The 16,632-nt window shown below is 37.7% G+C and overlaps 1 protein-coding gene across 1 annotated transcript in view; it reads right to left on the bottom strand.

Annotated features, from left to right (window-relative positions):
* Window positions 1-1,297: 1,297 nt before the first annotated feature.
* RABGEF1 (RAB guanine nucleotide exchange factor 1) overlaps window positions 1,298-16,632 on the bottom strand; it is a 61,868-nt gene continuing 46,533 nt past the window's right edge. Inside the window, exons 9-13 of the mRNA XM_039346328.1 lie at window positions 15,418-15,499; window positions 13,331-13,463; window positions 10,047-10,138; window positions 8,088-8,344; window positions 1,298-6,817 (exon numbers count right to left, since the gene is read on the bottom strand). Of these exons, the coding sequence (XP_039202262.1) occupies window positions 6,419-6,817; window positions 8,088-8,344; window positions 10,047-10,138; window positions 13,331-13,463; window positions 15,418-15,499 (963 nt within the window). The 3' untranslated portion in view covers window positions 1,298-6,418. The remainder of the gene's footprint in view (window positions 6,818-8,087; window positions 8,345-10,046; window positions 10,139-13,330; window positions 13,464-15,417; window positions 15,500-16,632) is intronic.

Here is a 16,632-nt window from a genome sequence, read left to right as displayed (position 1 = left end):
CTACACAGTGCTAGGCTGCATTAACAGAGGGATAGAATCAAGATCACGTGAAGTATTAATACCACTTTACAATGCCTTGGTAAGGCCACACTTGGAATACTGCATCCAGTTTTGGTCACCACAATGTAAAAAAGATGTTGAGACTTTAGAAAGAGTACAGAGAAGAGCAACAAAGATGATTAGAGGACTGGAGGCTAAAACATATAAGCAACGGTTGCTGGAATTGAGTTTGTCTAGTTTAATGAAGAGAAGGACGAGGGGGGGACATAATAGCAGTTTTCCAATATCTCAGGGGCTGCCACAAAGAAGAGGGAGTCAAGCTATTTTCCAAAGTGCTTGAAGGCAGGACAAGAAGCAATGGATGGAAACTAATCAAAGAGAGAAGCAATCTAGAACTAAGGAGAAATTTCCTGACAGTTAGAACAATTAACCAGTGGAACAACCTGCCTCCAGAAGCGGTGAATGCTCCAACAATGGAAGTTTTTAAGAAGAAATTGGACAGCCATTTGTCCAAAATGGTATAGGGTTACCTGCCTGAGAAGGGGGTTGGACTTGATGACCTCCAAGGTCCCTTCCAACATTATTATTATTATCGATCACCGCACAGTCAGCCAGATGTTCAGACTGGATTTGGCATTTTGTCTACCTATCGAGTCCTTACCCAGGACCTGGGATAGGCAGATGTGGATGTTTGATGGTATTACAGATATCGTCGCAGGATGGAAGTAGTTCCTAATAAGGCCGCCTTTTGCAATTGACTAATAGCGAATTTGTCAATGCCAATGGTGTTCAAGTGGTGCTCCAGTTGTTTTGGGATTGCACCCAAGGAGCCCATGACTATTGGTACTACCCTTGCTTGCTTTTGCCACAGTCTTTCTATTTCTATTTGTAGGTCTTTGTATTTTGTTATCTTCTCCAGTTCTTTCTCTTCTATTTGATTATTATTATTATTATTATTATTATTATTATTAATAATAATAATAATTGAGGATCATATGTACTATTTTTTGGGATTATTTTTCATTTCCCAGTCCAGCTCCAAGATTTCCTTGTAGTTCCCCATCCAACCACTCCTCAGAAAGCTTGCTCACCTCTGTGATAAAGCAACAAATATTAGTTCTCCTTTACACTGACATAAAACTCCAATATCATAAAAGAAACCGTATTAAAGGTGACTTTCATCTGAATAGTACAGGAAACCTGGCTGGTTAATAAGTAGACCAAAATTTTATGTTATCAAAAGCCTCTCTCATCATCTAGTACATTAAAAATCCTCATTCCAAACAGTTCATGAATATTTAACTTCCATAAATATTTTATTTTCAAAAAGGGAGAGACAGCTGACTAAAGGTCAGTTGAAGGAACACAACCATCATTCTGTTAAACATGGACTTTCCACAATTTTGTCTGGGCCACGACAAAGTCAATGGTGAGCTATACTTCTTTTTAAATTTTTTTGTCCAACTTTATTATTTTTACCAATAACTCAAGATGGCAAACATACCTAATACTCCTTCCTCCTTCTGTTTTCCCCATAACAACTCTGTGAAGTGAGTTAAGCTGAGAGAGTGATTGACCCAAAGTCATCTAGCCAGTTTAAGAGAACTGATCAACAATTCACATCTTGGTTGTATTCAGAGATAATACATAATCAGATAGTAACCTGTTTTATGGTTTTGCTGAAAACTATAAAACAGGTACCACTGAAGTAACCTGTTTTATGGTTTTGCACCAAACAGGTAATCCTTGTTTAGTGACTCCCTTGCAGTTGCAATGGTGATGAAAAAGTAACTCTGTGGCTAGTCTTTGCATTTACAACCTTTGCAGATTTGTAAAGCAAAAGAAAGCTGAAGATTGTAAAATCATGTTTCATTTAGCAAACACTTCACTTAATGACCAAGCTGCTGGTCCCAAGTGTAGTTGCTGAGTGAGGATTACACCTACACTGGTTCCCAAACTAACCAAACAAGGCAGCTTTACACTTCACAATAAGCTCAGGATAGGAGCTAAAGATGCACACATACCCTATGCACAATTGCTGATTCACCAGTATCTCTCAGGCTATTACAAGAAATAAAATATTGGGAGAGAGAGATGAACAGAATTTGAACCTGACATAAAATGCAGATCTGCAGAGAAGAAAGAATCAAGGTTATCAGACCAGGTCTGGACAACAGCTACCAGAAAAAAGAGGTCACAAGGAAATGATTCATCAAGCTCAAACCAGGACCAAAGGACAGCAACCAGAGAAAAGAAAGTTCAGAGTTAATTTCCCATGCAGTGGGTAAAGTTTGACTGGGCTATTTAACAGATGAGCGAAAGGTTGATGTGGAAAATGTGACAGATGTTGCTGGCAAAGAATAAAATGACAACCTTTGATAAAGACTCCCAATTCATGCATGCAATTATCTACAAAGCACTCTGATCTTCTCCAGTCAGGGTACGTATTCTGGCTATCGTACAACAGTGAGCATAAGTGGGTGTATGTGTAATACTTAAGCAACGTAATTAAGTTTGTGTAGTAGGTTAATAGAGATTCTCCACAAGCTGTGTGTGCCATGAACATTTCTGCATTGCATATGATCACTGAACTCTTGTAAGTATCTCCATTAAATGTCTGTGAGTGCATCAACTGATAAATCCTATTTAACCACCACCCATTCCCTGCCCCAACTATATGCCACAAAGACTCAGCCACACCTATCTGCTCCCTGGATTAGGTAGAAAGCAAGGATAATGGAAACCACCCATGGCTAAGAGCAATGTCAGGAAAAGCAAGAAATGAACAAAATGTGTAACCAGGCCATTTTCTTGCAAGAGAAAAAAAACAGCACAACTCAAACTAAGCTGGTTGTGACTGCTGCCTGTGAAGGAAGAGGTTGCTTCCCGCCCCCCCAGTTCAGATACCTGGTTTTTGCTTCCTTATTGGCTTCCCTAAAGGGGAAATGCTGCTTTCTTAGTGTGCCACAGAGAAACAAAAACTAGCCACAAGTCACTTTTGCAGGTTGCACCCCCCCCCCTTTTAAAACCTTGTTGAACAAGTTCTACAAGGTTTCTTGCAGAATCTTTTCCATCCATATCAGCCTGCCAGCATTTTGCCTACCAACAAGTACATCTATTTTGGCAGGTGTGAAATAGAGGGTCTTTTTTGCAGTTTCCCCAGAAGTCTAGAACTGTATTTTTCAATCTTGGCAACTTTAAGATGCGTGGACTTCAACTCCCAGAATTTCTAGCTAGCAAGTTTAAAAACACTGCTCTAGAATGTGTTGTGACCTCAACGTACCACCACAACTGGGACCAGAATTTTCATTGATAAGCCCAGTGGCTGATTTTACAACCTTTTCTGGCACACTTGTTAAGCAAATTGCTGTAGTTCTCAATGAAACACAGTTATTAAGCAAATCCAGCTTCCTCCATTGACTTTGCTTGTAGAAGTTGGAAGTCACAAACGTTGATCACCTTGGGACACTGCGATTTCATACATACATGTCAGTTGCCAAGTGCCCAAATTATGATCACATGACTATGGGGTTATAAGTGTGAGGATTGGTCAAAACTTTTTTTTCCCAATGCATTGTAACTTCAGTCAGTCAATAAATAAATGGTTGTAAGTTGAAGACTATCTGTATCAATAGTGGTTCTTTGAGTCCCCCAGTTTCAAGGCCTCTAAGAAAATCCCCCAAAAGAGACTAATTTTCTCTCAACCTAAAATTACACATGGCCCTCGAATGACATGCCAGATTCTATAAAATAATTTATCACCTTTAAACATGTTATGAATGGTGAAGAAAAGTCAACCTGATACCATTCAGGAAGGATAGGACTGACCTTGGTTCTTTCCTATTAGATTACAGAAAAAAAGGCATGCTCAGTTTTGTAATTGAAAATGAGGTCCCTTTTTTGCCCCCAAGAGTAATAAAGTATAATTAAAGATAATTTGATACCATTAGCAGTTACAAGCTTTTCAGGCTTTAACAGATTTGTGACTAAACTTGAAGCATCAATGATATATAAAAAATTGTAAATCAAGATTTCTGTTGACTAATAATGAGTCACATTGTATATGGTTTATTTCTGTTGACAGCAATTTAACAGCAGTAGCTATAATGATGCCTTTTTGGAGTGAAATATATACCTGGAAAATCTGAATTAGCACCTAGAGTGTCAAACAATGAGGCCAAGAAACAAAACTCTGAAAATTGAAAAATCTGACCAACATGGACTTTCTGTAGCCAAAGGAATAGCTTGTTTACTTCACTTCCACAAATTTAATTGAGGAAGGGAAAAGAACATAAATATTTAACCTTTCAAGAAACTCAGACACTGGCTGAGTTGCAAGCTGAAAACTGATATGCTTTTTAAAGCAGGCATACACAAAACAGGTCACAGTCTTGGTCTGACCTTATTGCAAAATCAGATAAATACCTGTACAGCTAAAATGTTATAAAGTTGGCTTTTTCATATGTTGCCCAAAAACACGGTTTGGAATGGAACACTTAGGAATCCCATGTTTCCCAGAAGTACAAATAAGACTCAAAGAGTTGAGAAAAGCATAAGAAAAAGAGTTGGTATTTTAAGTGTTCTAATATTAAAAACAGGTAACACTGCAAAGAGTTTTTTTCCCCCCTTCAATTATGAAGTTTGAGACTTAGTGATAATCAGGATATCCAAGATCTTGAACACACACACAAGTCTCAGACATTTAACATGACTTCAGCAATTGGAGGGAATTGCATTTAAACTATACCCTTCAGGAAAATGCTTAATATAGTTTCACACAACTCAACCTGGCCTTTCAAAGAACCTGCCAAATTTAGCTCTGACAAATTAATGGGGAGCTTTACTTTAATTTATAAAGTAAAAAGTTAAAAAAGCATCACCCATAGATAAATTCAGCATTCTCTAACTTGGTACCCCCTGTATTTCCTGGACTACAGTTCTATCATCCCAACGTGTATCTTCCTTAGGAAAACAATAATCATAGTCTAACATGCTGGGAAAGGCTGACTAATTCATCCAGTTTGGCAAATTCTTGCATCCACACAGCCATGCTAAATCTTTGGCCAAAGAGAAGATTTGAATTGGCTGGATCATCATACTACTAAGAATACTGAAAAGGCTGGAGGGGAAGAAAAGACAGTCATTCACAGTGATATGTGTACTGTTGATGAATTAATCTTCGGGACAGCAGTGAAAGAATTGAGAAAGCAATGGGTCCCTCTTGAAGGAGACAGTTATTCCAGCCATCATAGCAATCAAGGCAAATCCTGGAAGCTGTAGTTCAGCAATATAATAATATAGATTCCTATTTTGTTCAAAGTCATATAAAAACGTATATAGTTCACAAAATTGCATAAGCCAGTTTACTGCCTTAAGGATTGTCCATATTTCTGTTTTCTGACCATTTATAATTCAGTGGACCAATCCATTTAAAAATGTGATTCAGGAAAGCAATCATAAACTTTCTTTTGTGTACCTCATTCTTTGATTTTTCAAGCACAAGATAGTCTCATGCCGCACTAATCATTTCTTTGAAGGCTATGCACAAGTATTATGAAGCAAATTATTTAAAAAAAAACACTAAGTTACTTTTAAAGCCAGAATCTTCTTGTATCTTGTGATTTTTAGACCAATTTAAACTCCAGCATTTCACACATATACCCACAGCTACCATCCAATTCTGCTCTGATCTTCATAAAGGTCCAAGTATGCAATTGCTAGAGATCAGAACAGCAAAAAGGACGCTATTCCAGGCTGAAAATTCAGATAAGAAATCATACATATTAAGAAATGACTTTAGTCATATTAGAACTGTGTTCAAATTAGTTATTTGCTACAATGTAGTGTTTCCTTGGTATTTCCTATTCTGGATCAAAACTATAAACCAAAAACTTAAAGAGTGAAGAAATTAAAAAACCCGGTTTCCATTCTTTGCTAAATGTCATGCTATTAAGACATTGCTCAACATTCAAACCTATTTACAATCTTAAATATTTACTTTACAACACATCCTTTTCTGAAAACAAAGATTAAGAATCCTTTACACTTCTTTCTCAAACACAGCATTCTTGGCAAAGTGTGATAAGCAACTATGTTTAGGGAGTGAAGATAGCACAACTATCCACCAGTAGATTTTAAAACATGTGCATGCTTTGAAGAAAACAATCCCCAAAGCATTCCTTAAAAATTATATTGAATTTCTGTAAAAAGAAATGATAATTAATTTCAGGAACACATAAAAATTCAGCCCTCATAGTAACCAACTCTGACTAAAATAAATATCATGGAACACATCTACCAACAAAGAGTACCTTTAAAACGTGCCAATTTTAAATGTGTTTCATTCCCCCTCCCCTTAGCCTATCTGCCAAGCAGACAAAAACAGGAAGGAAGGAATATCTGAGTCTTGATGCCATTCTCATCCAGCGTAAACCTGAGGTTGAAGTGGAGGGGGCAGTTTGTCATTTTCAACATTTTCAGAGTCAATGGCCGCCAAGGCTGGGTTTGAGGCTTTAATCTCCAAAGGGTACTTCTCCACAATCTCCTGGACTTCCTTGGTGATCCCATCAGTCCAATCAATAAGGTCCCTCTCAAGCTTTTTGGCCTCACTGACAATCCTCTCCTGCCTCTCATTCAGTTGTGAGAGGAGACCAAGATTCCTGTACATTTGGCGCATCCCCACACATACATTGGCTGGCCAGTTCTCAGGTTCTTGTTTCCTTGGAGAGGTCTGGCCAGACATATAGCGGTCAAAGTCTTCCTGGCTCAGATTTAAGGACTGAGCATCCAACTTTTCTATGAAGGCAACAGCACAACACTGCAAAAGCAAAGAGTTTAGTTTTTCAGGTTGCATAAGGTTAACATCAGCTCCATTCATATGCAAACTATTTGATGTGACACTTAAAATATGTTATAAACCTTGATAATGAAACTTTTTGTAGAAGATAGTTTAAATTACTACTTAATAACAATAATACCAGTAATAATAAATAATGTCAGTTTATCAAAAATTGTTCCATTTGATCAGGTTTTTTTTGTTGGAGGGCCACAATCTTAATTAGAAATTTACTTATGCATGCATAACTCCCTTTCTGAAGTATATGTTACATTACATATTGCAGTTTGTGTATTCTGATACATGCAAACTTTTATTCATCTTGCAACAGCTGTGTGTATGATAGAGTGAGAGAAAGAGTGAATATGCCCCTCCTAGACTATCATTAGCCATAGAGCAATATCATTAAACTACCTAGAGTCCATGACAATTGAAATAGTAGATAAATGACACAAATAAATATAGAAAAGGCACTGTTATTTTTTAAAACTTCCATGCCTACATTGTTCACATCCTCAAATATATACCATACTTCATGTTAAAGCTAGGTTTGGATTAACAAAACACAATTTTTAAATAATAAAACTTGCATAAAGAGACTATATTGTGGGTTAATATAATGGCCTGGTTAAAAACATATTAATGTCATGGCTGGGTTCTCAACACACAAAGAATAGCTAAGTACACATCTCCACTGTAGGTCACTGTACAAACCCAATTAAAGTTTTTTCTAGTTTTAATTTTAGTTCTGTGCAATAATTCAGTCATACCTGGCTTCCCATTCCTATCTAGCAAACATAGCAAGAATATTGAAAGTTGTTATTGCAGACCTCTTTTTTTTTTAAGTACATGTAGGTTTTATTCCTGGTATTTCAACAGCAGAATAAGACGGTTGGTATTTTTCAATATATTTAATATATTAATTATCTGCATGAACATAGGATGTTAGATTTCCTTGATGTATGTGCATCATACAGCTTCTCCATAGTGCCTCATGACTGTAGGTTCAAGATCCAGAAAACAGGCCACAAATAAGGACACAGAACCAGATGAGCCAAAAATCCAATTCTATATAATGACAATTTCGGATGAGTTGGACGGCCAATAAATTTAAATAAATAATGATGATGATGATCAAGTTCAGCTTCTCTTCCATTAAGAGAAAACTAGAAAAATAGGTTCAGTATCTGACAATATATAGTTCTTCTTCAAATTCCCCTAAAAAGAGAGTTACAATCAAAGACCAACTTACCAGGTTTGTAAAATAATATCCATCCTCCCCGGTCATCAGCCTGCCAGGATTGCAGAATCGAGTAATATACTGAATGTTAGACTGCAGGCGGGGTGGGTTGCCCTTCAGGACAATGTAGATGAGAGTGGGCAAAAAGTCATCAGCTGAAGCTGGTTCAGCCTTTGTGGTCCTGATGGCGTTAAAGATGTGCTTGCTGCAGCTAGTGATGCAGGCTAACTTGTCCCGGGGGACACGCTTCGAGTCCATTTCAATGATGTCTGCAAGAGGAAAACAATCCCAAGAATCAAAGAGGGCTGCATTCCTTGCCAGGGCTCTTTCCACTTTAATTGTCCCACCCTCCATACTTAGTGTTTATCAAATCTTGTACGCTATCTTTCTTTTAAAGGCTAGAAACCAGGAGACTGTGAGTTCTAGTTTCCCCTTAGGTATGAAAACTGGCTGGGTGACTTTGGATCAGTCATTCTCTTTCAGCCCACAACATTAAGTCTGGGTGACAAGATGATTGGTCAATTCCTATTGCAGCCAATGGAACAACATGCAGCTGATCTGGAAAAAAAAAATGGATCCTGCACTGATAGGGAAATACCAGGAAAGGAGAAGAAAAAAAGCCTTATCAGTTAGCAGTCTGCCGTATAAGAAAAAAAATGCAAGATTTAATATAATTAATCCACTGATAAGCCAAATGATCCAAAAATGATTTAGACAATTTTAAATAGTTGGCTACTTAAAAGAATGACATAAAGTGCTATTCTTTCAGGAGGCTTTTCTCTTACGAGTTAAAAGGAAAAAGGAATGCCTTGAAAATGCTGCTGGCTGCACTATTATCATTTTTCCTTAAAATATATGTCTGTCCTAAAATTGTTTTATAGCTTATATAAGACTCTGCAGGGGATTCAAATGATTGACAGTTAAAGGTACAGTTACAATGAACCGGGTTATTTATTTATGACAGCTCTGAATGATGAACCCTCAGTTACTGTATTTAGCCTTCCATATGCAGGCAGTATAAAACATTAACAATAATTTTTATAGCACTGGAGTAACACAACTAAACATCTAAGTTCAGACAGCTGCTGAATGACAATTTTTCAGTTAATGACACAAGATTGTGAGTTGCTGAGAGTTATAGATAAGTCACATCTGAATGGCCATCAATTCATAATCCCAACTATAGAATAAGATCTTCTCAAGTCTCAAGCCAGAACTAGAAGGGACAGAAGGCTTAATGACCCAGATTTTTGGCCTTGAGGAAATCAATTGCTATGAAAATATTTAATGGCAAAAGGAGACTTATTCTACAAGGAGTTTTAAAGAATTCCAGGCAATTATTCCAGGAAGAAGTGAAAGATATGTAAGGAAGAAAAAGGAGAGGGCAGGAAGAATTCCTTAGAAATTAGGGACACCAACTACCTACGTCTGTACAAACCTAGTGGGCCAAAGTATTCTTCTAAACAGTTAAGTAGTGAGTGTGAATAATTTCCACTTCATTCCCATTAAATTCCCATTAAAAAGTCCTTCCTGGGCGGGGAGGATGAAAAGAGAATGAAGCAGGTAGTACTCTCATATCACTCTGAATTCTGGTTCTACACCCGTTGGATGTAGCCAACATTACCCTTGCAATATTATTCTTACATATTTTCATACTAACATGTATATTGCCAAGCAGAAAAGCTAACAAATGGTAATATAGGTTTCACTTTTTATGTATGAACCAGCCACACGAGAAATGTATTATCCCATGATATATTTGTTGTTTTTTTAAGAAATCACTCCTGAACAAGATTTTCACAAAAAAAGAAATGTAAGTACCACAGGCTAAATTCACATTCTTCTTACTAGCCTTCTAATACAAGACAAGTTTGCTCCTGGGATTGAGCTGGTGATTTTTTTTTTTACTATGGTGAAAACATTCAAGTTCAATAAACATCCCCTCTCCCAACCCATCAGCCCTTTACATACCCGTGATAGCTTTCACAACTACATCCGAGACTTCAGGGATTTCTTCATTGACAGGAACACAAAGCATTTGTGGAGTAACCCAGTGCAAAGCTCTGCCGGTTGATTTGAAAGTGAGAGGGGGGGAAAAAATCACTATTGAGATCTTTAAAACAATTTAACATGTCAAGACTAAAATAACAGAACTCTGTGCCCAAAAAATTGCATCCTGGGAAACAAAAGCAAAGAACAAATATTTAGTTACTTAAATAATTTGTCTGCTTTTATTTCTTTATTTAATTTCTTATTGCATACATCCTAAACCACCTCGCTCAAGTCATACGGGGTTTTAGAGACCAATATCAATGTCATGGGAAATCCATTCTTAGGCACGATTTTAAATATTTTTGGAGGTACCCAAAACCAATCATTCTGAAAGTTAGTAGCAGATTTGCTTTAAGTCATCTGTAGATTATGACTGGAAAATAAAAAGAAACTATCTGGTTTTATATATTTGACTGCCAAAACTGGGAATCTGTAATCTGTAATCTGATTCAGAGAACAGAGGTAGTCCTCAATTTACAACCATTCATTTAGTGACCATTCAAAGTTACAATGGCACCAAAAAAAGTGACTTACGACTGGCCAATGAAAGAAGCTAATCTGATTATCTAATTAGTTTGTCAACCCACATGACTCACTTAACAACTGCAGTGATTTGTTTAACAACAAGGGCAAACAATTGAGCCCAACCCACTTAACAGCCACCCTGCTTATTAATGGAAATTCTGGTCCCAATTGCGGTCTTAAGCCAAGGACTACCCATCGTTAGGAAAAGCTTTTCACTTCAGTACCAACTCTATTGGCCTTTATGAAGCCTAAGAAATAAACGTTAACATTGGCGTAAACCTTTCCCCAATGTGCTTCCATTCATCTATTTACATGTAACTTTGTATGAGGCAACAGCTCTCTTGTCATCTCCACTGATGCATTCTTACAGACAGAAAAGGTTTCATGAATCGAAAACCTAATTACAAACACATACATTATTTTTCTTGATGTGTAACAATGCATAAAATTAGCTCCTCGTAAGATCTTGTTCTTCCTCTATGCCCTACAAATTGAATGACTTCAGTTGACCTTATAACATGCAATATTGTTTTCATTTGAGTCAAAGACTATATTGGCCACTGACTACCAACCCTCTTTTCTTTTTTTATGGTATATGCCAATATTTTGTGTATGTAAAAGTCCAAAAACATTCAATCCTTAAGGAGGCACCATCTGTTGCCAAAGAGCTCTCTATATGTCCTAGCCCTTGATTAGTTTGGGGCCAGTCTCACTCTGTACTATTCGTTTATTTTCCTCTCAAAAGTATATTTTAAAATTAAAGTATTTCATTACGACTGGATATACATATATCCAGTTGTGTGTGTGTGTGTGTGTGTGTGTGTGTGTGTGTGTGTGTGTGTGTGTGTATATATATATATATATATATATATATATATATATATATATATATATATATATATATTTGTTTTCTGAGGTTTTCGCAGGTGTTTGTATGTAGGTCTTTGGTTGTTCGGGTTTTCTCCTGCGTAAAATTGGAAGTGTCTTGGTGACGTTTCGACGAAGTCCCATTCGTCATCTTCAGGCTGGTGCTTTCAGCTTCGTGCTCCATCTTCATGGTGGCACGAAGCAAACTGACACCCACCATGAAGATGAGGCACAACCATGAACACGAAGCCAAAAAATAGCAATGCAGTTCACCATTTTAAACCACCCTGCAACTCAGACTAACCTGAGCACAACAAAGCCCCCACCCAAACAGAACACTCCCCCAGCTAATCAGAGCACAGCCAACCCCCCAGCCAATCAGAGCACAGCCAACCCCCCAGCCAATCAGAGCACAGCCAAGCTCCTAACCAATCAGAATACACCTCCATCCAATCAGAACACAGCCAAGCTCTCATCCAATCAGTTCATACCCCCACTGGCAGTTAAAAGGAGGAAACAGCTACAATCACACATTGTTCCTAGAAGCACGAAGCCGAAAGCACCAGCCTGAAGATGACGAATGAGACTTCGTCAAAACGTCGCCAAGACACTTCCAATTTTACGTGGAAGAAAACCCGAATAACCAAAGACCTACCTACCTACCTACCTACCTACCTACCTACCTACCTACCTACCTACCTACATACATACATACATACATATATATATATATATATATATATATATATATATATATATATATATGGTACGAATAAAATACGAACACCAGGAGAATATAAATATAAAAATATACTTTACTAAAAGCTGCCAAGGTTTCGTTTGGAAACTCCAAACATCATCAGGGCTAAGGACCCATTAAACAATAATGACTTAAATGGGTTTTGCCAGCATCTGCAAAACCCATTTAAGTCATCATTGTTTACTGGCTCCTTAGCCCTGATGATGTTTGGAGTTTCCAAACGAAAGCTTGGCAACTTTTAGTAAAGTATATTTTTATATTTATATTCTCCTGGTGTTCGTATTTTATTCGTACCATAGACATGCCCAGGAGTCGTATTTTTATGCAAATACGAACACCAGGAGAGTATAAATATAAAAATATACTTTACTAAAAGCTGCCAAGCTTTCGTTTGGAAACTCCAAACATCATCAGGGCTAAGGAGCCAGTAAACAATGATGACTTAAATGGGTTTTGCCGGCATCTGCACCCAGGAGTCATATTTTTATGCAAATTTTCCAATATATATGTGTGTGTGTGTGTGTGTGTGTGTGTGTGTGTGTGTGTGTGTGTGTGTAGGTCTTTGATTATTCGGGTTTTCTCCTGCGTCAAATTGGAAGTTTCTTGGTGACGTTTCGACGAAGTCTCATTCGTCATCTTCAGGCTGGTGTTTTCGGCTTCATGCTTCTAGGAGCAAGGAATGTATATTTGCTCCTAGAAGCACGAAGCCAAAAACACCAAAAATTCAAGTTGCTAGTGCTAGTGTAGATGTTTTTAAAAGCTTCTTTATTCAGACCACAAATTTAATATGGGCTATTCTGATAATTGAGGATTGGCATGGCGTTCCGCCAAGGAAGACAGTGAAGTGAAATATTACACAGCATAAATGGCCTAAAAACAGTAAAAGTGGTGATTCCCTGTTAGCAATAATGCAGCTTTTTAAAAGTCCAATCACCTCAAAGAGAAACCTAAGAGAAAAGCCTGCTACAGCCAGAATCATCCAGGTACAAGTAGGTAACAAATGTTAATGGATCTTGCATCTAAAGAGGAGAAACTAGTCCTAAAGTCAAACCTGATTCTTCTCTGGACAGCCAAATCTTTCTTCTCATCCTCCGTAGTTTCTGGGCAGAAAACGTATTTATACAAGCGGGTCATTATGTATTTCTCCACTTGATCCGTCACTTTTTCCACCTTTTCTGGAGGCACTGAAAAAGACACAAAGACGAACAAACAAATTTTTGTAATGATCACAGACTACATGACCGTACTGACTATACATCAATTAAAAAGCATAAAAGCTATATTATAGTCTTAAAAAAATGAAAAGTTAGAAGATATACGATTTATGCATTAAAACAGAAAGTATGTTTGTGTGTTTGTCTGTCTGTATCTATGTATACACACACAGATAATACACACACACACAATACACTTATATATAAAAACAAGAGTCTAAAAGAAGAGCTAGGAACATTAGGGGAGACTGGGGGAGCATAAAAGGCTTGTATGAGAAAAATATATCAAATTTCAGAGTATTCTAACAGAGAGTTCTAACACATCCAGCTTCTTCCTCATATCATCACAGCAATTGTTTTAAGGTTAGATAATCTGCCATTTTTAACCTCCTTTTATTAAAACATCACCTACATCAGATATTATTTGAGAGCCAGTATGATGTAATAGTTAAGGGGTCGGACTAGAAGCTGGGAAACCCAGGTTCCAACGCATCCTTAGGCATGGAAGGTAACCTGGACCAGTCATCCCTCCAAGTCCAAGGAAACTGAAAATCAAAACCCTCATTGCATCATTCATTGATAAACTTTGCTATAAATACGAGGTGAGCACAGTGCAAACTAAGCCAGCAACTAAATGGAGCCCTATAACTAGGCGGGAAAAATGCCAATAAGAACCTAACAGAACATTCTTCATTCTGTAGCCAAAGATTCCCTAGCAACACATCCAGTGAAAGTAGAGAAGCTTTTTTCACAAAGATGTTTAGTTTTATCCAGAAAAAAATAGACCTCCTGCTTTGTTTGTCTCCAATATCTAGATACAAGTGGTCCTCAACTTACAATCACAATTGAGCCCAAAATTTTCATTGCTAAACAAAGCAGTTAAATGAGTCATGCCCCATTTTATGATTTTTTTTGCCATGGTTGTTCAACGAATCACCACAATTGTTAAGTGAATCGTGCAGTTTTTAAGTGAACCTGGCTTCCCCCATTGACTTTGCTTGTCACAAGCTCCCAGGTCCTTGGATGCTGTAACCATCATAAACACCTGCCAGTTGCCAAAGCACCTGAAGTCTGATGATGTGATTGTGGGGATGCTGCAACGGCCTTATATGTGAGAACTGGTCATGTCACTTTTTTCAGTGTCACTGTAACTTCAAACGGTCATTAAATGAATGGTTGTAAGTTGAGGACTACCTGTATATCTGAAGGTTCATTTGTACACATTTCCACACAGATAGTCCCTTAGTTAAAACCATTTGTGTAGGGACTATTAGAAGTTACAACAACACTGAAAAAAAGTGACTAATGGTCATTTTTCATGCAACCACTGCAGCATCCCCATAGTCTTGTGATCAAAATTCGGTCGCTTGGCGACTGACCTGTAATTATGATGTTGCAATGCCCCAGTGTCCCGTAATCGTCTTTTGTGAACGGCTGACTAGCAAAGTCAATGGAGAAACCAGATTTACTTAACAGCCATGTTACTAACTTAACAACTGCAGTGATTCATTTAACAACTGAGGCAAGAAAGATTGTAAAATGGGCAACACCCACTTAACTGTCTTGCTTAGCGGTGGAAATTTTGGGCTCAATTGTGGTCATACGTCGAGGACTACCTGTATCTGTTCAACCCCCTTTTAATAAAAATGCAACTTGAGGATTCTAGAAAGGCTGGGTTCAGGACTTTTGATCCTTGTGGACTAGCCTTCATCCATACTGCATTGGTGGAGGATATCTTCTTTGTAAGACAGGGACCAAAATGTGTTCCCCAGCATCATCATTGAGGCAAAAGTCCCCCCCCCCCTCCAAGTCCACTCCAAGCACAGGTATAAAGAAGCACATCTAAAATTGTATCCATAATGTGCATTACCCTTATCTCCTCCCAGTTCTGTAAATAAAATGGGAAAATATGTCAGAACAATACCTTTCCAGCGAGTCTGTAGCTTATCTGCCACGTTCTGATAGAGGCTCTGAGCATATTCAGACTGTTCCTCAATACTCAACTCCTACAAAGAGAAATCAGTCACATGTGTGAGAATGGGTAATGTCCCAGATTTGAGAGCTCATAAAATCCAAGTACATATTATTATGTTGATTGTCCATATGGGGACCAGACTCTTTCTTCCATCCTATGGCTGCCCTATAGTTCAATGGAGGTCCCAATCTTACAAATAACACACTGAACTCTTCACAGAACCAGACAGCACAATGCAGACACTAGAGGCTGCATATCTTTTTCCAGTTCCTTTATTTTCAGGTCAATCAGTAACTTTAATAAGGTTCTCAGAGAAGATGAAAAACATTTACGATCCAGGAAGAAGGAGAGGTTATGACAGGGGAATCAGTGCTAGGGAATGTCAGAAAATATTTAATTATACAAACATTTCTCCACAAAAATGGCACACGAGAAAATCTAAGCTTTAGCAATCCTTCCTTCCTTCCTTCCTTCCTTCCTTCCTTCCTTCCTTCCTTCCTTCCTTCCTTCCTTCCTTCCTTCCTTCCTTCCTAATTTATATTCTGCCAATCTATTAAATTGTGATATTTATTTAAATGTCTCTACTCCACAAAATTTTATAATACCATAGCCTGCAGCATCATCTGGGCAATTTCTAAGCTACTGATTGTAAGTAGAATTGTATACAGTTTGCTCATTTCATCCGTATAGTAAACACACTTCCATATTTCTCAGAAGGAAAGATGGCTCTATGCACACTAGAAGACAGATTAGAAAAAACTTTGCTCCCTGCATTTCTGTGTTGTGAACAAATCTAAAATGACTCTGTTTAAAAAGTAAATTACAGGTAATACTCAATTTACGACCATCCCAGAATTTCCATTGTAAGTCATGATGGTTTTAAGTCAAAGCACCCACAGGATCAACACATTTATACAATCTTTTTTGCAGCAAACATAAAGCAAATGCAACAGTCATTAAGAGAGTCCATTTACTCCTATGCATATTTGTTGCCAGAAATCTGTCCCAAGGACTGGAAACCAGCAAAAATCATTGTAAATCATGGCCACATAACTACAAAATGCTGCAACCAATTGCCAAACACCCAGTCATGTGACTGCAGGAGTGTGTGTATGTGTGTGTGTGTTTGCCACCATTGGACCTTCAGAACTGGGTCATAAGTAC

The sequence above is a fragment of the Crotalus tigris genome, unplaced genomic scaffold, assembly GCF_016545835.1.
Source record: "Crotalus tigris isolate CLP2741 ecotype Arizona unplaced genomic scaffold, ASM1654583v1 scf7180000017987.690289119674:8195010, whole genome shotgun sequence".
Taxonomy (NCBI): Eukaryota; Metazoa; Chordata; class Lepidosauria; order Squamata; family Viperidae; genus Crotalus; species Crotalus tigris.
Note: the sequence above shows the minus strand (reverse complement) of the source record. Positions and strands in the feature narration are given on the sequence as shown.